Source organism: Podarcis melisellensis (assembly GCF_964234715.1).
Source record: "Podarcis melisellensis genome assembly, chromosome: 9".
Lineage (NCBI taxonomy): Eukaryota > Metazoa > Chordata > Lepidosauria > Squamata > Lacertidae > Podarcis > Podarcis melisellensis.
This window is the reverse complement of record NC_138541.1, coordinates 51,323,548-51,345,594: the sequence shown is the minus strand read 5'-3', so window position 1 is coordinate 51,345,594 and position 22,047 is coordinate 51,323,548. Positions and strand designations below refer to the sequence as shown.

The window sequence follows — 22,047 nt, the reverse complement described above, 5'->3', positions numbered from 1 at the left end:
TGGCTGGGGCTGGACTAGAAGGGTCAGGAGAAGTGTATATATAGCTGAGTACTAGTCAATTTGGGTTAGTCTGTAGTGGCCAGAAGGAGGCAGCAGAGGAAGAAGGAAGAAAACCTGGAAGGAAGCCAGAGTTGCTTTGTTGTTTGAAGACTTGCCGGGGTAGCTGAATCACTTGGCTTAGGATGAAGAGATGAGGGGAAGAATCACAGAGAGAGAAATTGAGAGGCAGTTTGGAATACCAAGCTCTGGTGTCTGGTAGGAGATCCAAAGGAAGATTACACAACAGGGCAGCAAAATCAGAGCTGTGCTTCAGAAGGTGAGTAGAGGCAAAACAGAGGCCTCAGAAAAAGCCAGGCGTAACTGGGGTGCAGTAGCTACTACACCAATATGGCAAAAAAGTTTTAATAATGTATCTAAGTGCTTCTTCAAAGTTGTCTTGGTGTACTGAAATAAGCTTTCGGTATTTAAAGCGACAGTAACAAGTTAACAAAGTGCACACCCATTTCCAGAGTCTCCTATTTCAAGTACTCCCATAAACTTGTACAATACATAATCACAAAATAAATCCATGTAAAAAAATTGTTGCTTATATCTGATCTTTTAGCATGATTTTAGTTTACAGTTACCAGGGGTTGGGGTTAGTTAAGGGTGCAAAGTGTATAAATGATATTAAATGGTGGCAGTGGTGTGGATTTAGGAAAATCACTGGAGAAGAGGTTGGGGGAAATATCCCCTTCCTTCCACAATCCAGGCACTCTTTGAGGAAACTGATTTTCTAGATCCACTTCAATCTGAGTTTAGGGTCAGTTTTGACAAAGAAACTGCTTTGTTCTCCCTGTATGACGAGGTCTGTCAGGAGAGAGAGACAGGTGAAATGTGTTGATGTTATTTCTCCACAACCTCTCAATGACTTTCAATACCATCAACCCTGGTATCCTTCTGGAGTGGTTGTCTCAGCTGGAGGTGGGTGGCACTGCTTTGTGGTGGTTCCAGTCCTACTTGAATGGTTGTTCCATCCAACCTTGCCTGGCTCTGCCAGGCAGAAGAGACCTACTGAAGAGTGTCCTTATGTGGCTGGAAGCTACCACTGACAGCATCCAGCAGTAGCCAGTGTAACTCTTCCCCCACCCCCCAAAAAAACCCAAACCCAAGATGTTTCAGGAGCAGGGATGGTGTGTGGTTGAGTCAGCACTGCATCCACTCCTGAGCTAGCACTGTTCCATCACTTGTTGGGTAATGGCATCTTTGCTGAACCAGCCAGGGAGCTGGCATTGTGAAAGAGATTTTTTTCTTTGCTGGCATGATTGGTGGAGATGTAGATTTGGTTCCAGCTACACCATTTCATCAAGCCCTGCTGCTGTCAGCGAGGAGCTAGGATTGCAGGATAAAACATCAATCCTGAAGGCAGTGGTGGGGAGAACTGAATATGGTTGAACTCATCTCATCTAACACATGCTAGTTAAGGTAAATCGGCACTCTTGCACTCCTCTGCCCTTTTCTGTTTATTTTCCTCCCCTCTTTTCCATTTTACATTTTCCCTCTGCGATAAACTTCGGAGGTAGCATGACCAGCTCTGGGTGATTTAAACCTTGTCACTGCCTGTCAGAAACAACTGTGAATTCAGGGATTTTATGTAAATGGTTAATTATATTCAGAAGCAAGGGCACTTTCTATTGTAGTGGGATTCATGTGGCCACTTATTCCTTGAAAAAGGAATAAATTAAAGATGAGGCATGATGGAAACAAAACTGGAATTTTATTAACAAGCACTCTTTGAGGGATAAAGCTTAATAGTTACACTAGAAAAGGCAGAATACTTATTTTTAGTCAAAACACTATTACAGATTCAGCTAAGAACTCTACTTAAAACTTTCCTCTAGAAGACTGTTTTTATTAAATCCTATTTCTCCTAGAATGGCTATCAAGTGTACCCTGACAGTAAAACGTCTCTAGCCCCTTTCTGGGATTTCTTCATTTCCCTATGGAAATTAAACCAGTTTGTCCTTCCTAACAATCCCTTAATCATCCAGCTACTTCCCTAGCCAGGCCCTATTTGTCAATTAAATGGTCAGATTCTACCTTTTCACGCTCCACTCCCTCCTGATTGGTGGTTGTTATGCCATCTTGATTCCTCCATCCTGCCAGGATTGGCTAGTGGGTCTCCAGGAGGATGACCAAAGGTCTGTCCATCACACCCTTGCCATTAGCATATTATTCTCCCATGTTTGAAAGGCTCTGCTTTCCTTGCATCCATGACCTCCCCACTCCAGCCATGGCAGAATCCCTTTGGAGTTCCGCTGACACCAGAAATCCAACTTTGGTAGGGCAAGGGCTGCAGATGTTTTCAAGGATAGGGAGTGGATGTCCAACATCCCTCTCTAAGGGTAGATCTCTCTTCCTGCCCTTGGAGACAGAGATTTGATGCTGCCAATGACCCTCCCAAGGATCATAGCATTGGAACACAAATAAGATAGCAGCATAAAAGCATCCCAATCCAGACTGACAGTAATAATAAAACAGAGAGTAACAGCCATTTTAAAACTCCAGACCAGCTTCTGCAATGAAAAGAAAATTCCAACACAAAGGAATTTAAGGCCCATTTAAAAGCATCAGAATGGTTGGTGGGGAGGGAAGTAGACCCTTTGGGAGGGACGGTGCTTTTTTTCTGGGGGGATGCATACCCCTAAATATTTTGTGATTCTAATAGGAGAAGAAACTAATTTTTTTTTATAAATTAGTTTCTTCTCTAGCACGGTGAATTGTCAGTTCCATTGCTACCCCCGCTGGCAGCCTCATTTCCTGTCACAGTGTTTCCTGAGTCTCAGACGGAAGCGAGCGTTTAATATGTGAAGTAGGAGTTGGAATCTAGCATGGTGATTGGTCACTTTCCTTGTTACCACCTCCAATGGTGGCTTCCTTTCCTTTCCCAGTGTAATGCATGTTCTTTGTACTTTTGTCCATTTACTGTATTTATTTTCCCTGCTTTGAACTATAAAACGGTGATTTTCTTGAGTCAAAATGAGAGTACCCCTACACATTTTATTTTTTTTGTAGAAAAAAATCACTGGGAAGGGGGATTTCACAGCATCGGAATACATGGGAAATGCCAGGACCTCAGTTTTCACTACATTGAAAAACACATCACTCTTTTTCTTGTTACTCATGGAGACCTAGCCTTGTTTTCTCCAGCAGGATTGCAGGTTTAGAAAATAAAAGAACTGAGCAAATCTATCTTTTTTTCATCTGATGGTGCGGACAAAAGTGCTTTGGGGTACATTGAAGCAGTATTGCAGCAAAAGAAGAATTTGTAGGAACTTCCATCCTGGCAGGGCCTCTTCCACTGTCTAAGTTCCACCTGCCTCTTGTTTTCTCTGCATCAGTGGCCTGATATCACTTATCCCAACACAGCCCATCAAAGTGACAGAAACTCTGCAAGACATATGATAACAACCTGGTGGAAAAGTGTCAGGAAATGACTTTCACCCTCCACCTCTCCTTATGCCGTGTGGGAGTGATGAGAACTGGAACGGATAAAAGGGCCATTTTCTTGCAGAACAAAAAGGGCTCACGTTTGTCATCTTGTCCAGACACATGCAAGCAACACACAGAGCTTCCTTTGACGTCACAGTCATTTGTGCTTGGGATAAGATGACCCAGAAGCCCAATAGCACACACCTATTGAAAGGATAGGAAGGAAGCCGGTTCTCTTTTGCAGCTGGTCAGTCAGTGCTGCAAACTGGGAGAAGGGATGAGTTTGGGTGCTGGATGTAAGCTACATGTAAGAGATTCAATGTTCCCTATCTCCTAACCATGGTTAAAGGAGAGGCTCCTGTAGCTTCACACAGGCTTGGCATGACAATTTAGTATCCTCAGGCAGCTACCTACCTACTGGATGCTCACCAATGATGTCTGCTACAGCTTAGCATAATAATAATTGTTATTTTATTAAAGCTTTTTCATAATACAATAAGATAAAAGAAATTAATATAAATAAAAAGAAAAACAGATAAAGAAAAAGAAAAAAGAAAACACAGAAAATAAAGGGGCGGAGAAGAAAAAATTTAAAGGACTTCCAATTTTCTGTCTGCCATTTACATAAAAGAAATTATTCTGCTTTCTGTTAAGCAATAATTCCACAATCTTCAGACCCAAATGTCTCCAATACAATTTGCTTTTCACGCAAGAAGTCCAAATGAACAGATGATTAATGGGAAGGTACACCGCTCAGGATGAATACACAATGTCACATAACAGCCCTTCAAACACATCAGAATAAATGCTCAATAAAGACCATAGTCTAACCTCTGCATAAGCTTTGTGTGAGCAACTCAGGATAGGTGCTCCATAAAAAGTCATCTGGAGAAGCCCTTTATGTCTTTTCGTGGGCCAATTTACACCATATATTTAAAACAAATTCGTTGTCCAATTAAAGCAGACTGCTTCTCCCAAAGAATCCTGGGAACTGCAGCTTGTTAAGGATGCTGTGAATTGCAGCTGTGGTGGGAAACTACAGTTTCCAGCATTCTTTAGGGGGAAGCCATGAACTTTAAATGTCCATTGAATGTCCTTTAAATGTATGATGCACATCTGTGCTCACCTCTATCTTTATACATATACACCCATATAGACAGACCCATATCTGTAAATGTATATTTTTTCCATAGATGTATGCTGATAGAGTTGTCTATACACAGAGATGATCCATTTTCACAAAGTCACAGGTGAAGCAGACAAGCGAGTCAAACTAATAATCTAATCTGCTGTGAGTGCCTCATCCTGGCAGCCAAATGTTTCTTGGACAAAACGATGGCGCCACAGCTGTTGTTTTCCAGGCCAATTATTGCACAGTTTAGCACATTTAAAGAAATATCTTCTGAATGTTTCACATATTGATTGTCGGGACAGGCGAGGCGGCATGCCTCCCTGTTGGCAATGAAGTGACAAGCGGAGAGAAATTCTCAGCTCTCCGGAGTTTTATCAGACTTTCAGCTAAACATTTGATTGGGATATTTACACAGTAGGTAACGATTTAAGCAGTTCACACTGTGCATAAATACACAGCCCCAGTGACACCTCGGAGACAAGGGCAATGCCAGCGGGGGGACTTCACTGGCACTGATCTCAATCATTTAAAGGTACTTTTTTTGCCATGAAGGGCTGAGTCAATTCCTAATAGGATTTCAAGGCTCCTTGCATCTCCTAAGAAACTTCAGTGGCTCAAAAGTTCAAAGTCTTCTGCGTCACGGAGATTTGCTAGCAATTTTCAGTTGACTTTCGAAAAGCCCGCAGTTCCATAGGGTGCCATGATTAACCTTTAACTAACCTTGAACATGCCTGGTTTATGTTATTTGCTCTCTCCTTTTGTTATACCGATGGCATGGATTCAGGGCCAAAGAAGGTAATTTGTCACGCAACGCATAAGTTGTGGAATGCGCTCCACAAGTCATGATGGCCACCAAGCTGGATGGCGTCAAAAGAGGATAAGAGAATTCATAGAGGTTATCAATAGCTATTAGCTAATTGGTGTCCTGCTCTACCTGGCAGCAAGTCAGGAAGTCAAGTCCCAAGTTCAACAGGTAAGAAACACGGTCAGAGGTAAGTCCAAAGTCCTGTAGCTTCCCAGCCCAAGGTCCATCAAGATGAGCAGTTGAGCAGGCACAGAACCTCAGCTCTGCTGCCCTTTTGTACTTTTACTTTTATTATTTATTAATTGAATTTATATACTGCCCTATACCCAGAGGTCTCATACTTTGCATGCTGATTGCAGCATCTGGGCTTGCTGAGTCATGTGCCCCTCACCAGTTCCCAGCCTTCTCCAGCTGAGGAATCACACCCCTCCTCTCAGAGCTAGAGAGCTGTGGACCCATGGCTGTCTCAGCCTCCTGGAGCGCCCCTTCCGCTGCTCACTATACCTCAGAGCCCATAGACAGAGGCCCCTCTGACTCTGGTGATGAGTCCTGCTGCTCTGGTTTCTTGGCACTGATCCCCTTGCCATCGTCCATCACCCTTTGAGTACTTCCGTCCCCATCCCTAGCTTGCCCCGGTGTGCCCCATTCATGGCTGGGCTGCACCAATTGCCAGGACTCCTTCCTGTCGCCCTGCCAGTTCATGACAATTGGCTGTGTTCTGCCTCTGAATGACAGTTGCTGGAAGCATCTTCCCATTTGTATCCAGTTGCTGTGCCATGAGTTATTGCCAACAGATTTACATGCATGTGCATGCAGAGGCTTCAGTCCAAATACACAGTACCAGACCCAGGAAAGCATCCCTGCCAGTAGGTCTACAATGTCTGTACAGTCATGTTTCCATTGAAGCCTGATCACACCACTGGACTCTCCTAAGGTCCTGGATAATGTCAAATAGCTCTTTATTAGCATTTTAAAATTAAATACACCATGCCACAGTTTGCAAAGCAATAATAGAAATGGAAAGAGGCAAAATGCTAAAAAAGGAGGCTGAATAGAGATTGTCAGCCTTTGCAAAATCACACTATGATTACTCACGATATTAGAAGACTTGTCATTTCAAAGATCCCTGTGAAAGAAGGTCTACTCTAAATGACTGGCTGCAATGATGAGACAACTAAAATGTGACAAAATATTGAGACTGTCTGTATTCCACAGCTGCTAACTGTACGTTCCCAGCTGCTGGAACTAGGATGTGAGTGTGTGTAATTACTGTATTTACTCAAATCTAATGCTCACCGTTTTTGGCCAAATTATGTTGCGAAAATTAAGGTGTGCATTAGATTCGATGGAACATTAGACTCAAGTGAATATGGTAGGTACTGCTGTCATTACAAGAAAGCCAAAAGCAGCAATGATTTAAAACAACCATGAGAGTAATAGCCTTCTCTATTGGTGAAGAAATGATGGGAGATGGGAGAAAGGGCAGAGAGAGGTCAATTCTACTGCAGGGACTCCTGGCTCCCTGTTGCTCCCTGCCAGCAGAACCCAGGCTGCTTTCTGTAGGGTCTGCAGCTACTTTTCCCATGAAAAGTCAATGACAGTGAAATGACCTCAAATAAAAGGAAATTCATCTGGGGACAGAACAGGCAGCAAACATGGCCCCTGATCCTAAAGTAAGGATAATGGGGTGAGGAAGCTTTGTCTGTAGCTGAATGGAGGACAGTGAATGGCTACCATGTACTTGAATGACAAAGTGCACAGCAAGGATCTTAACCATACCAACCACAAGGAAGCAGAACCTGTCCCTTGTCTATGATGTCTAGGCTTTGGTCCCAGCTCAGGGATGTCCCTGAGAGTCACAGTTTGCATTCTGACACAGAAATCAATTGGCCCCATTTACTTCTTTTCTTTCCCCACCTGTATTATCTACCCATCTGTTCTGGTGCTAGCGACACAGGCTAGTTACAGCTCACCTGGTCTACTACAGTACCCTCTGCATGGGGCTGGCCATATTGACTTGGGATCAGATGGTCTGGAAAACTGTTTTCTTCCACATGAAGGCTTAAGAGCTCCAGGGGAAGTACTGTTGCTGTCCTGCAGGCATATGATGTGTTTTTGGCAGGTAAAGCACAATCTGTACATGGTACCCAGAGCTGAAGTGGTGATTCCCCCAAAGTGCCTCTTGGCACCTCTTTGACTCGGACACCAAAAAAGTGCCATGGACAAGTGTCTACTAGAAGTGAAACTGATCTCCCTCTCTCTGACCTTGCCATGGAAGGAAAATATCAGGGTGGGGGATCAGGGGGAAGGTAGAGGGAACACCAGCTTGAGGAGAGTGCAAGCTTGTAATCAGAGGGAATGATTGTGCTAGAACACTGCAATCCCAGTGCTTCAGAGCACAAAAGGAAATACCGTATTTTTTGCTCTATAAGACTCACTTTTTCCCTCCTAAAAAGTAAGGGGAAATGTGTGTGCACCTTATGGAGTGAATGCAGGCTGGCAGCTATCCCAGAAGCCAGAACAGCAAGAGGGATTGCTGCTTCCACTGCACAGCGATCCCTCTTGCTGTTCTGGCTTCTGAGATTCAGAATATTTTTTTTTCTTGTTTTCCTCCTCCAAAAACTAGGCACATCTTGTGGTCTGGTGCATCTTATAGAGCAAAAAACATGGTACCTTTTAGTTCTCCCTAACTCCAAATCAACATGGTAGGAATGGTGAGCTTTGCTGAGGAATGCCGGCTGCCACCTCTGCCCATCCCAGAGGTATGCTTTGCAAGCATGAGAAGTAGGTGGCCTCAAACTGCTAAATGGGAAGGCCAAGCTCTGGAATGGTCATGCACATAAAGTGTGCAGGGTAACGCTGAAAGCATTAACCAGAAAGCATTGTCACAAATGTGAGATGCTCAGTAGTTTGCCACTAGGACAATGGGTAAAAAAGAGAGGCTGCCATGAGGGCTCCCTCATCACAGGGAAATAGCTGAGTCATAGGAATAGAAGCACTTCACTGGCGCCCTTGCCTCATGTTTAATATTCAGCCACAGAAGTGTGCAAAATAACTTAGAATTCCTCCATTATCTGAATATGAAGCCTGTATCCAGAATAGCCAAGTGATCTAGCAATGAGTTTCCTTGGGTCATTAAAGTAAGCAGTCAAACCCCAGAGTCCAATTGAGAATTCACACAGGTTGCACTGCAAATAAATAAAAGCAAAACACTTTAAATAATCTTCTCCTACATAAACTTATAGGGAAGCAATGGTAGAATGTGTTTCTTGCAAAACGCCAACTTGCAAACTTATTGCACAATGTGATTGTTAATGACATCAGGTGCACTTTTGGGTAGGAAGAAAGACCCCCAGACAGAAGTAACAGTAAATACAGAAGCACCAGACGGAGGAGAAGCCAGCCGGCATAATATCCCAAAGAGCATTTAAACCTGATTTTTTTTAAGCATCTCTATGAGCTTCAGCTGAAAAGTAATTAGAAAAATCAAATCAAATGCATTGAGCTACTCCATTAGACCAAAAGTTATCAAAAACACCACAAATAGTTGACAGAAAACAGAGCAGAGTGAATGCTTGCAGGGAAAGTACTGTGTTAGCATGAACATTAACTCAGCAGAGAGTGACCTACTTGGATATCCTAGACACCATCTGTTCCCACAGATTTTCTGTTCTCTTAGGATAAAAGTTGGGGGATTGTTCACAATCGTACACCACCTGGTCCGATAAGAGTTGGAGAGACCACTTTTGTGGTTGCTTTCATTTGCTTTCAGAAGCCTCCGGCAAACTGAATGTGAAGCAGCAGTTAACATCTTAAAGGGGAAATCTTATGACTCAGGATGACCAGAGAAAGAGAGAGTCACTGGCCACTTGGGCGAGAAGCATCATTCAGAGCAGATCTGTGCAGACTGGCTGTGGTTACCTAGCAGTCAGGTTGCTTACACTCAGAGCATGATGTGACAACATGAAGGATCCTCTGATTTATTCTAAGCAAAGGAGGAGGAGGTTGCATGTATGACCTTAAGCAAACTACTTGAATGGTGGTTAGGAGCTGCCAGCAAAACATTAGAAACTAAACAAAAAGAGAAAATAAATTGCAGTGTAATAAGAGAAGGGGGGAGGGTCCACCTCTCCCGGAATCTGAATAGCCTGCTTTGTCTCCTAGTCCTTGACACACGCAGGGACACACACAACCCTCCTGACAGCATTTTGGAGCTGTTGCAACTGACTGCATGTAGCTGATCTGGCTTGAGCTCAGCTGTGGCTTGGTTTTGCCTGATGTTTGAGCACGAGGCAGCACAGGCTCATTGAAAAAAGAGAGGCCACTACAGCAGGATCAAAAGGTCATGACCTCATCCTGATAGCATTTTGTGAATGGGGTGGCCACCATTGCACACATGCCTCTTTCCACCTGCACAGTGCCCTGGCCTCTCCACTTTCTCTTTCCTGCCATGACCTGGTCACTCTGCTATCCCCTCCCCCAGGTTGCTCCCCTCCCCTCCCTCCTCCCCTCCCAGCAGCTCAACAGGCAGGATGAGGTCCATCTTATCTTTCACCCCCCCCTTTTTTTTACAAGGCAAAGTGATGCCCTGGCTGGGGCGCTACCCACCCTCTTCACCCACAGCCCAGAGGCATTCTGGGAAAAAGCATGGCTAATGGAATGGTCTGGGAGATGCTTTAGTCCAGCAACATCTGGGCAGTCACAAGTTTCCCATCTCAGATCACTTGAAATAAGGGATTTTTTCCCAGTCTAACCAGATGGAAAACCTTTTTATTATTATTATTTTCTAGAATCTGTTATGACTGCAGGTGTCAGTATAACATTGTGAATGTACTTTGGGGTAGCCCTCATGACAACTGCAGGTGGTGCTATGGGACATTGAGAAAAAGAGGAATCCCACAGTGGGAAGTGACATGGAAAATCTCCAGTGGATTGGCTCTGAAAATCCGCAACTGGGTTGATGTCTTTTCAGGTTCTGACAAGTGTTAGAGATGTTTTTGGAGCTGTGAAGGTGTAAGAAGAATGGAGCAACAGGAATAGCTTATTCCAGTGGATGTGTGCCCACAAGGGGTCTCTTTCAATGTAAATTCAAACCGTATGTTCTTGTTTATCATGCAACCATTAAGCACCCGAGAGCTCCTCTTCTTCTCAGTCCTCTTAGCATGTCACTGTCATTAATGAGGAATCACATATCCGATCAGCTGCTTATCATTTTTAAAGCTGTGTTGGCCTTGTGGTTTTCATTCTGGGAGTTCTAGATGATCTGATTGAACAACATTGCCTCTGGTTCTCAGCATCTTGTCAGCATTGCAACCATCTGAATCCCAAAGATTTAAGAACTCCAATCTATTCTATAGCTGCTGTGCTGCCACAGATGGTCCCCCCCCCCTGCAAGCACTGTGTCTCAATGTGATGCACTTAATAGCAGATAGATAGATAGAACAGAAGGCAATGCTGATACTGAAGGCAAGTGTGCATATGCTACCCATTCACATTTTGTCACATGGATTTGCACACTCTTTGTTAAAAAGGTAACATAAGTTGTACATAGCTCATGAAGTTTTATTTTGTGTGTGTTCTCCACCCTTCTATCTGCTAACATCTTCATTAAGTTGCTTGCTTTGGGGTTTACATGACCAAATAAAATCAGCCATGCAGAGATAACAGCGCACAAGCAATGCTGCAGTATCAGGTGAACACAACAAGGGCGAAGCAATGACTAATGAGCACTGATAGTTAGCCAGGGTTGAGAGCAAGGAGTTGAGGCAGTAATAGCCTTAGGACTTCTTGTGCATCAAGAGAAATGAGAGTTGAGGGTTTTCCTCATGAGAATCAAGATTGTGTTAGTGAACAAGATGTTACTAGCCAATTGTAAAATGCCCCTCGCACTGCCAAGTTATTTAATAATCTTTTTGAAGCATGTTGTTTTGGTACAAAGGTAGTGAGAGGGCTGTAGCTCGTGCCTAAAAGAAGATCCCAGGTTCATTCCCTGGTACACAATGTTTTTTCAGTACTGGCACCTCTTTTTTTCATTAAAAAGTGTGGCACTTAGTATAACTTCATGGTGAGTACCAGCACCTATTTTTCTAGGGGGGAAAGCACTGCTGGAACCTTCTGGTAGGGCTGAGTCTCCCTGTGAGAAACTCTGGAGAGCTACTTCCAGTCATTGCAGGCAATACTAATGGACCAATGGTGTGACTCAGGAGGGGCAGCTTCCTATGTTATATCAATAGCATATGATAAAATGATGGATTATAGCCCAGTTCTGACTTCCAACATTTGCCCTTACTTGGGGAGAACAGATAATGGGACACAGGGCCAGATTCTGCTGACTGTGACAATCCACTCTGCCATTTCTTAGCCTGCATGCAACAGGTGGTGGTGGAAGACAGAACAGAAAAGGACCCACTAGGATTCTTTTATCCCATCTACTACTGTTCTTTCCTTGCAGGGGGACACCGGCTAAGGAGGACTGTGCTTCCATCCACTTGAAAATCTGAGAACTGGATGAAGTTTTCCTTCTTCTCCAGTAATGTCCTCTCCCACAGGTAGGCATTTCCCCATGTCTTTCTGAAAGCGACACATAGTTTTTCTCACATCAACCTGAGTGGCTGAGTGCCAACAGGATTGGAGCCAAGAGAGAGCCACTAAGAAACAAGAGTGAGGTACCACACACTTTGGTGACCTTTTCAATCTCACTGGTAAGCAACTGGACCAGACTGCATTTTTTTACTGGAACAATGGCACTGCAGAAGGACATATTTAATCTTTCCCTTGCACTCCTATAGCACTCTTCTGGAAATGCTCTCTTTGGGCACTGCTACTCCAATCAAGTGGGACGCGGGTGGCGCTGTGGGTTAAAGCCTCAGCGCCTAGGGCTTGCCGATCGAAAGGTCGGTGGTTCGAATCCCCGCGGCGGGGTGCGCTCCTGTTGCTCGGTCCCAGCGCCTGCCAACCTAGCAGTTCGAAAGCACCCCCAGGTGCAAGTAGATAAATAGGGACCGCTTACTGGAGGGAAGGTAAACGGTGTTTCCGTGTGCTGTGCTGGCTCACCAGATGCAGCTTTGTCACGCTGGCCATGTGACCTGGAAGTGTCTCCGGACAGCGCTGGCCCCTGGCCTCTTAAGTGAGATGGGCGCACAACCCCAGAGTCTGTCAAGACTGGCCCGTACGGGCAGGGGTACCTTTACCTTTACCTTTACTCCTATCAAAGTCTGTGACTGCTTTAAAATGGGGAGGGGAGAGTTAGGTGACCCAATTACAGATGCCCTAAATTACATCTATTTTACTATTGGTAAATGTCTAGTGCTCTGTAAGACATGATTAGTCTTTAAGTGGCTTTTAAGCTGTAGTCTAGAGACTTTCCAGGAGTTCCATGGATCATCATAATAATGAAGGAAAGTGCTGAAGAATCAGAGCTTTCATTGACATTTCCATCACATGCTGAAGAGGCAGCACCATTTCCAGTTTAATGTCAAATGAAGAGCATCTTGTCTCTTCAGTAGTACACTTGCTTGGACCACAAATGTTAAAGAAACCCTGCTGGGACAATGATCCAATCTGTACTTATTCAAAATTATTGCAAATTTATTTCCTGTCACACAGGGAAAAAATGTCTTTTATGGGCCAAGGGCTGCATTGATAGTCAGGCAGCTCTTCAGCTGTCACATACCAATGAAGGGCATGGCCAACATATGTGCACAGACACACAAGATATTCTCACTATAGATGCACATTCATCACACATATCTGTACCCAGACATATGCAGCACACCCACCTACTTCACAAGTAGTCTCATAATACTGCTAAACACTCATACACTGTCATACCCAGACACACAAAACCAGCATTCCCAGCTCTCTCCACCCCATTACATGGGTCGGGTTAGCTGGAAACATCGCTCTTGTATTTTCCACAGGATTTGTGCAAAGTTAAAAATGTGGTTTCCACTCGATCCACCCCACTTCAGTGCTGATGTGAGATGGGGGGGGGAGAGAGAGAATGCTGCCATATACTCTTAAAGCCCACCCCTGCTCTTTATCTCTCTTATCTCAGTGCTGTGATGCTTAGTGCTAAGACCAGACATAAAATATCCTTCTAGCTGTCTTTCAGACAGCAGCCAGAGGGATCTTTTATCTCAGCACTGAGTACCACAGCGCTGAGATAACTCCCATCAGGACATAAAAGACCCATTTAGCTGCTCTTTAGAAAGGATGTCTGAAGAATAGTCAGAAAGATCTCTCATGTCCATTCTCACTGCTAAGCACCACAGTGCTGAGACCAGAGATAAGCCCTTTGCCTGTTCTTTTTTAAAAAAACAACCATTCATTCATTGGAGGGAAGGTGAGAGAAGATGCTGCTTTTTATCTCCATCTCAGTGCTGTGGTGTATGGAGAGCAGATCCTCTCTAAAAAAAGAAGACTTGTGTGTTTTACTTGATCCCTCTGGCTGCCCTTTAGAGACCACACTCTATGGAACACAGAGCTTTATCACTATATCAGATCAGGAGATAGTGCTGTGGGTGTTCACAGGCCACAACCAGCCGTCTGTCAGGCTGGATTTGGCCTGCAGGATACCACCCTGGCTGTGAAGCAAAACCATGCGGTGAACTGCAAAGAGCAAAGAAGAAGAGGAGTTTGGATTTGATATCCCGCTTTATCACTACCCAAAGGAGTCTCAAAGCGGCTAGCATTCTCCTTCCCTTCCTCCCCCACAACAAACACTCGGTGAGGTGAGTGGGGCTGAGAGACTTTAAAGAAGTGCGACTAGCCCAAGGTCACCCAGCAGCTGCATGTGGAGGAGCGGAGACGCGAACCCGGTTCACCAGATTACAAGTCTACAGCTCTTAACTACTCTTAACCACTCTTAACTGCTCTTAACCACTACACCACACTGGCTCTCAAACACAATACAAACAAATGGAAGGAGCACTTCTTGAAGTCTTTGCTGAAGCTGTGCTAAAATGCAAAGCACAGCCCCGCCTCCTTCAACACTGTACATTTTATTAATGGGTCTTGACTGCAAATGCATGGAAAGTAAGAACATTTTTCTTAAGAAACTGTGCAAGCTTTTCATCTTCCTCTTCAGTACACAGCACGGGTAGCATGAAGATATGAATGACTGAAGCTGCCTTATGATAAATGGGACTATTGATCCACCCCTAAATTAGACTCTTGTTCATTCTAACTGGCCTCAGCTTTCCAAGATCCCAGGCAGGATCTTTCCCCAGCATTTCTATTGAAAATCCTTTCCCTTGCGGGTAGTAGGGTTTGATCTACAAAGCATGTGGCTCCAGATGTTCACTTCAGATATCTTAGTTTAATTTCATGTCTTCTTTGTTCCATATTTGTGTGCATAGTGGTTCGTGGTCGAGAGCTATCACAAGTTCTTGGTGGGTTCCCACAGAGGGTGAAAATTGGCACCTGGGGAGGAATAATTCAAAGAGAGAGAAATTTTCAAGGGGGAACACCTCCTGGTAGGAAATGGCTGACAAGCGGCACAGAGATTGTCAAGGGTTGTGGCTGACATATGTCTATTTTGTTATGTTTCCATCAGACAGGAAGCCACAGTTGGGTGCATGGGAGACACTCACAAAGAAAGTACAGTGGTACCTCGGGTTATATACGCTTCAGGTTATATACGGTTCAGGTTATAGACTCCGCTAACGCTAACCCAGAAATAGTACTTCGGGTTAAGAACTTTGCTTCAGGATGAAAACAGAAATCGTGCTCCGACGGTGCGGCAGCAGCAGGAGGCCCCATTAGCTAAAGTGGTGCTTCAGGTTAAGAACAGTTTCAGGTTAAGAACGGACCTCCGGAACGAATTAAGTACTTAACCCAAGGTACCACTGTAGTGGTGGGCTGAATGTGATCTTTGGGCTGAAAACCCCCCCCCCCATTCCTGCCATAAAAGATGCCATCCTTTTTAATGACCCTTATAATTTCCTTGTCCCTGTTACCCAGCAGCCAATCCCTTATTTATGGATGATAGCCCCTGAGTTCCCTACAGAAATTCATTAGGTTACTTTTCTGGAACATCCAGCATGAGAAAGATTTCTGTGAAACTCAAAATCCCCTGTGACATCTTTCAGACTGACCAAAACCAGCTACAGTGGTACCTCGGGTTAAGAACTTAATTTGTTCTGGAGGTCCATTCTTAACCTGAAACTGTTCTTAACCTGAGGTACCACTTGAGCTAATGGGGCTTCCCTCTGCCACCACATGATTTCTGTTCTCATTCTGAAGCAAAGTGCTTAACCCGAGGTACTATTTCTGGGTTAGCGGAGTCTGTAACCTGAAGCGTCTGTACCCTGAAGCGTCTGTAACCCGAGGTACCACTGTATATTGTTTTGCTCATGGAATCACAGATTTGGAAAGGACCTTAAGGATCATCTAGTCCAGCCCCCTACAATGCAGGAATATGCAGTTGTCCCATAAGGGGCTTGAACCTTCAACCTTGGTGTTAACCACACTCTAACCATCTTATTCCTATTTGAAGCACCCTTTAAAGCAGCTGTAGTGTGACTCTTCATGCTCTTCCTGAGGTTCTGCTGGAGAAATGCTTAGATGAGAGATACATGCTTGCTCTTTTGCCATCATAAGGACTAGATACTTTCTTTTTTTAAAAAAACAAACCAGAAAGCTGTGTTTCTCGAGAATATCACAATTTTGAGGAAGCTTTCTGGTGAAACCACTTAGATAAATCAATCCAGAAGAATAGGTATTTGAAATCAAGCCTGAATCGATGTGGCACTTAGGAAAGCTGCTAGGTTCTTTCTCTGTTTTAATTTTCCAAAGGTTGGTTTAAAATAGCTTTGTTTTCTCCCAGTGCTAGACTGTCTGAGGATGGGTAATTCCGTCTCAGTGCAGTGATATACTTAGAAGCCCTTCAGTTTCCTTCTCATCATGCACTCCTATGACTATGTGATGAATACAAATAATGGAAAACTTTCCTTCTAGCATAGGGCACATGTTAGAGCACTGGCTGCTATTTTTAGCATAGCTGCTTCTTCTTCTTTTTTGAACGAGTGGTGTGCCAACACTATGGCAAATAGAATGCTACTGCATCTTCTTAGATCCTGCTTATTTTAATGCCAATCACTCCCAACATTTTTTTTTATTGTTATTCAGCTTGTTAAGCAGCTCTCTGGTTCATAATTATCTGATTCCCCTTCTTTATTCTTCCTTTACTGTTCATAATAGGTTTCAAAATGCCATTGTAATAACAAAACGGTAAGGATCACATTGTTCAGCCCAGAAGATTTTGTGCCATTTAAGAGATGGCAAGGGTGTCCTTAATTGGCTAAAATGTTGCTATTTAAAACAGTGCTCTGTTAAACACTGTATGCCGTGCTCTGTATAAGACTTTCCTCTTCGTTTTCTCAAACAGACTTGAAACAGGAGAGAAAAGAGAATTGACTCCTTGCTTATTGGCTATCAGTTGTTAGGGCTGTATGAATAACGTGAGGAGGGGGAGAATATGAATTACTGCAGTATTTAACAACACACACCTCTGGCAAACACAGCTGGCATTCTCCTTGAGTAGGGGGAAAACCCGTATTTCCACGACGTATTAATGTCAACCAGTCTTTTTTATAATTCCCACTTAGCAATATACGAAGTGCGCCCATCTTTTCTACTATGTAAGAACCCCTATTTTACATTACACCCCCCACCCGCTCTGTCCCGTTGCTATTCTGGGTGGTGGTCAGAAAGCGGGAGGGGTAGCCTCTTTTCTAAGTTTCAGCAATGGAATCCTATTTTCCTTCGGAAATCTGGGGGGAACTGATATTAGAGAGGAAATGCCCCCAATATTATCTCCGACTTTGGGAAGTAGATGAGGTTGCTTTCCAAAAGGAGGAGAGAGAAAAAGTCCGCCTTTCTCATATATTGTCGAGTCCAAAGGGGAGGGGGAGATGTAGAACGAGGCAGTCTTTTCTTGTCCTCCCCCTGCTGTTTTCCTCCTCCCCTCCCTCCCCTCCTCTGTGAGGCGAATGCACGTGCTGCTCTGGGGGATTCGGGTCCCGAGGTACCTCCTTCCCACCCCCCATGCTGAGCAAATAACTGTACGAGGAGCTTTTAATAGCACAGCCTGATCAGAACTGACTGCCGCTCTCCTCGCTTCCAGACAGCCCGTGCTTCCTTCTGTAAAGCTTCCACCGTCGAGATCCCATCCGGAAAGTGTTTAATTAAAGTGATATTTATCCAAAGTATTATTATTTTTAAAAAGCAAAAAAAAAGCAGCCAGGCAAACTTCTTCCTTCCTTCGTCTTCTTGACGCCACCCCTCCCAGTCCCGTGCACAAAAAGTCGTTTAAAATGCTATAAAGCACCGTCACATCTTCAGGTGGCAACGGTCCCTCAGCGACCTGCAGCCTCCAATCCGTGAATGAACCTGGCTGGCTTTCTGAATGAGCGAAAGAATGAATGAGTGGACGCGCGAATGCATGAATGAATGGGGAAAGCGGGGAAAGAATGAATGGGGCTGCGCTGGAGGCGCGCGCGCGCTCACCCTCCCTCCTCCCCAACGTTCCAGCTTTACAACTCTGCCATGAATGGAGGCGCCAGTTCCGGCGAGCGCCTGGTGGAGGAGCTGTGGCTACGTCGCCCGCTTCGGCGGCAGCTGGAATCCCCTCGCAGCGCACGTGTCCGGGGAGGGGGAGGCCAGGCGCCAACGCTAGATGTCACCTGGAGGCAACAGTGGTGGCGGCGCGGGGGGGGGGGCTGCCGCTGTTTGGGGAGGGGGGCTGGCTATGTGGATGGCGGCTGCAGCTGCAGCAGCGGCGACGGGGCGGGCGATCCGCGCGGAGAGTAAAGGAGGAGGAGGTGGTGGAGGAGGAGGAAGCGGGGGATGCTATAAAAGTAACTCGCCGTGGCACATGCACACTTGGGCGAAACTTCCCCGTCCGGGCAAAGAGGCGATGGCAGGAGCTCGGGAGAGGAGAGGATCGACGGCAGCAGCGGCGGGCTGGCCGCTTGGCATCGCGGCGGAGCCCGAGGGGGGGAAGGAGGCGCTTTAGCATCCTGCTGCCTCCCCTGTGCCCCCCCTCCAAGCAGCCCCTCTCTCATGCCGGCTAGGGCACAGCCAAGGTGACGCTCCCTGCCAGCTGGCGGCGGGCGCCCCGTCCTGCCCCGCACCACACCTTCCCTCCCCAAACTTCGCAGCCCCCGGGACGTGCGCGGCTCTCTCCAGGCAGCATGCGAGGCAATGGGAGCGCGCTGAACGGCTCTTCCCCGCCGCGGGACGGGCTCACCTTGGACAGGCCCCCCTGGGTGGCTTCCACCTTGGCCGCCATCCTCATCTTCACCATCGTGGTAGATATCCTGGGCAACTTGCTGGTGATCCTGTCCGTGTACAGGAACAAGAAGCTGAGGAACGCGGGTGAGAATCGGGAGGCGAAGGCGGGGTGGCCAGGAGGACAGAAGCCAGGAAAAAAGAGGGAAGGAAGACCAGGAGAATCGCCTCGGACGTGCCTACGAGCAGCAGTTGGGGAGGGGGCTGTGCTGGAGCGGAAAGGGGAGGGGGCAAAGCGGGCAAGAATGGCAAATCCCTCCTTTCTTGGTGTATGTTTGGGGGGGCGTTGATGCACGACCCCCCCTTCCTTCGTTTGCTGTGATTGGAACGGCGAGTTTCTCCGGCGCGCCAGGAGGAGCCGTGCGTGCGCTTTGCTCGCCAGGCTCAATCGAATAGTGCGGGGCAGGCGGCGAGGGGCATTCTGGGAAAGCAGCGCTGTCGGGCAAAGGCAGAGAGCGAGCGAGAGCGCGAAGCTATCCTTGCCGGGAGATTATATCAGAATGGGCGCGCGAATGTTGTGTGGGGGGGGGGGGGACGATATTGCCTTTCCTCTTTTGCCCATCCTCCCGGCTCCTCCTTTCCTCGGCGATGCGCCTTAGAACTTTGACGCGGCTTTGCATTCCTTAAAGAGTGACCCCCGCTGCTCCCCGGTTCACTGCAAGGCAACGATTCCAGCTTGTGACAGATGCCGAAAGCGGTGCATGTGATGGTTTCACCTCAGATCAGTGATCAAGAGGCAGCGTGTATTTTTAGTGACAGCCACACAAAAAATAACACACCACAACCCCAGCTGCTATTTAAAGTTCCGGCTCAATATATGATCTAGCATAGAGCAAGACAAGAATTGTTTTTCCCCCAACGATGCCAGAGGTGGGGTGGGGGGAATACTTATGTTGTCCGGAGTGGTGGAGTCTACGTTATTGTTTTTCTTTGGTAGATGCTTTTTAATAGATCTGTATTGAACGTATTTGTGCAGAATGAAGGCGTGATGGTTGTGAGATAACTCTGCAAACTCGAGGAACGTAAAGCTGGTGCTGAGGTAAACTCAGTGGCGATAAGCTCATTTTGCCCTCTATCCACTTGTTATTTACTCCTTTTAACGACTGAAACCATCTGATAACCACAGATTTTAGGCGGGGGGTGGGCAGGAGAAGATCAGTGATGGTCTCTTGAACAAATCTGCCTTAGTTTATGGATTATTGGTTAGACAGACAGGGAAATTCTCCTTCAGAGTCATTCTGCTTTATCATGTCAGACCAGCTGGTGTGCACATATACTAAATCTATGCACTCAAGCCCGCTTTTAAACTTTCATTGAGGGAGGGGGGAAACAACCCACAGAGAGGCGAAACACGTGCAAGGATTTGCGTCAGCAGACCGGGCAGAAAATTTGCTTCCACATTTCTCCACCCACCTTTCCGATATTGCAAAGCACTGGTTTGTAGTCTTTAATGGAATGGCAGGATTTTGTTGGACGGTAGCACCCGGAGACCTTCGTTTGGGAGTGTTTGTGCTGTTTTTGAAATCTGGTAAGACAAGATAATTAGATCCTGAGGACAACTTTGCAAAGCTCTCCTATTCGCCTGAAGTTTTTGTGATGGCCATAGGGCTAATTTCAGGACTCTCTGGTCTTCTAGAATAATTCTAACTTCAATGGTTACTGAATGAGTTTGTGGGCACTTTTTGCTGTGAAAATAATAAAGGGTTTTATTTATAATTCCCCCTGCACATATATGTTCTTTAATTATGACATAGCCAGAATTTTGTTGGTTGAATAAAGGAGAATATATAATGTTGGATTCAGACATGATCATGCTTAGATTTCTGTGAGTCTATTCTAATCATAACTAAGTTTGGATATAGTAACCCATAGCATTAAAAGTGTTGTCCTTTTGAGATCTGCTGGAGCTGTTCATTCAAGTTAGAGGGATTTCTGCACTTGGAAGTTGATGTACATGAAGGATGATAAACAATGTATTGTATTATATATATGAAATAAGAACAACAAAAGTGTTTGCTTTTCTCAGCGTTTGAACATTAATTTTAGATTTCATTGGGGTTGCTGCATACATTACATTATTTTCTACATGGAAAACACTTCCATGTTGCAAATAACACATGAACCATGTATGGATTCTTATGTGGGACAATGCAGTCTGTGCATTCCACACTAAGTGTGTATATGCATATCGAGAAACCATGGTTGGCTGCAGCTTCTCAGGGCATGCAAACCATATGTGAATGTGGGAAACATTAAACCTATGGGATCATTATGCATGGCAATTTATGTATATCTTGCAAATTACTTCCTAAATGAATGTTCTTTTATTCTAAGGCAGATGACATATGAAATACTGTTGTAAGAAATCGATAGGCACATACACAAATGGATCACAGGTTTGAATCATTTGCTGCTTCTAATGTCTTGTTGAGTTTTTCTCTAGAACCCACCAAATCAAGCTTTCCCTAAGTGGGAGGGCCATAAATGAGTTGTAGTCAAATTATCTGAGGGATGACCTCCCCTGATTGTGATTCAATAGACGATCATAGCTCAGTTGGACCAATGGCATGGCTCAGTTTATAGAATAGTATTTAGGTATCGGGACACAGGTGGCGCTGTGGGTTAAAGCCTCAGCGCCTAGGACTGCCGATCGCATGGTCGGCGGTTCGAATCCCCCGGCGGGGTGCACTCCCGCTGCTCGGTCCCAGCGCCTGCCAACCTAGCAGTTCGAAAGCACCTCCGGGTGCAAGTAGATAAATAGGGACCGCTTACCAGCGGGAAGGTAAACGGCGTTTCCGTGTGCGGCTCTGGCTCGCCAGAGCAGCGATGTCACGCTGGCCACGTGACCCGGAAGTGTCTTCGGACAGCGCTGGCCCCTGGCCTCTTAAGTGAGATGGGCGCACAACCCCAGAGTCTGGCAAGACTGGCCCGTACGGGCAGGGGTACCTTTACCTTTACCTTTACCTTATTTAGGTATCATGGTTCCTTGGGTGTTCTTTCCTAGAACTGAAATAGTCTTGATTATGTTGTGGCAACATAATCCTGGACACAGGGTGGTTTGACCCAAGAGGTTAATTCCTGCTGCTTCCTGTAATGCAATTGCAAAAGTTGCAAGGGCTAGAATGTGCAATAGTATTCTCTCCCTCATTTACATGTCAGGGCCACTTCACACATTATGCTTTTCAAATTAAGATGATTTATATCTACATCTAACACAGGCATGTGTACTCTTTGGGAAACTCTTGTCTGGGAAATGTGATGGACTACTGTTCTGTTAACTGCTTTTAGCCAGCAGATCGTATCAATCTTTTGCCTTTGACCCAGTGGGCAAGGCCACTCTGCCTAA

At 45.5% G+C, this 22,047-nt stretch overlaps 1 protein-coding gene and 1 long non-coding RNA gene across 3 annotated transcripts in view; one reads left to right on the top strand and one right to left on the bottom strand.

Moving 5' to 3' along the window:
- Positions 1-22,047, top strand: part of MTNR1A (melatonin receptor 1A) — an 80,549-nt gene continuing 58,502 nt past the window's right edge. Inside the window, exons 1-2 of one of the 2 annotated variants that reach the window (XM_081926553.1) lie at positions 1-316; positions 11,860-11,956. In XM_081926553.1, coding sequence (XP_081782679.1) covers positions 11,941-11,956 — 16 coding nt within the window. In that variant the 5' untranslated portion in view covers positions 1-316; positions 11,860-11,940. Of the gene's footprint in view, positions 317-11,859; positions 11,957-18,158; positions 18,789-22,047 lie in introns of those variants that run through there. The other variant, XM_081926552.1, reaches the window with a different exon arrangement.
- On the bottom strand, positions 16,037-18,763 carry LOC309378444. Its single transcript, XR_014172080.1, has 2 exons — positions 18,661-18,763; positions 16,037-17,813 (listed from the first exon to the last, which is right to left on the bottom strand). It is a non-coding gene; the product is annotated as an uncharacterized lncRNA (long non-coding RNA).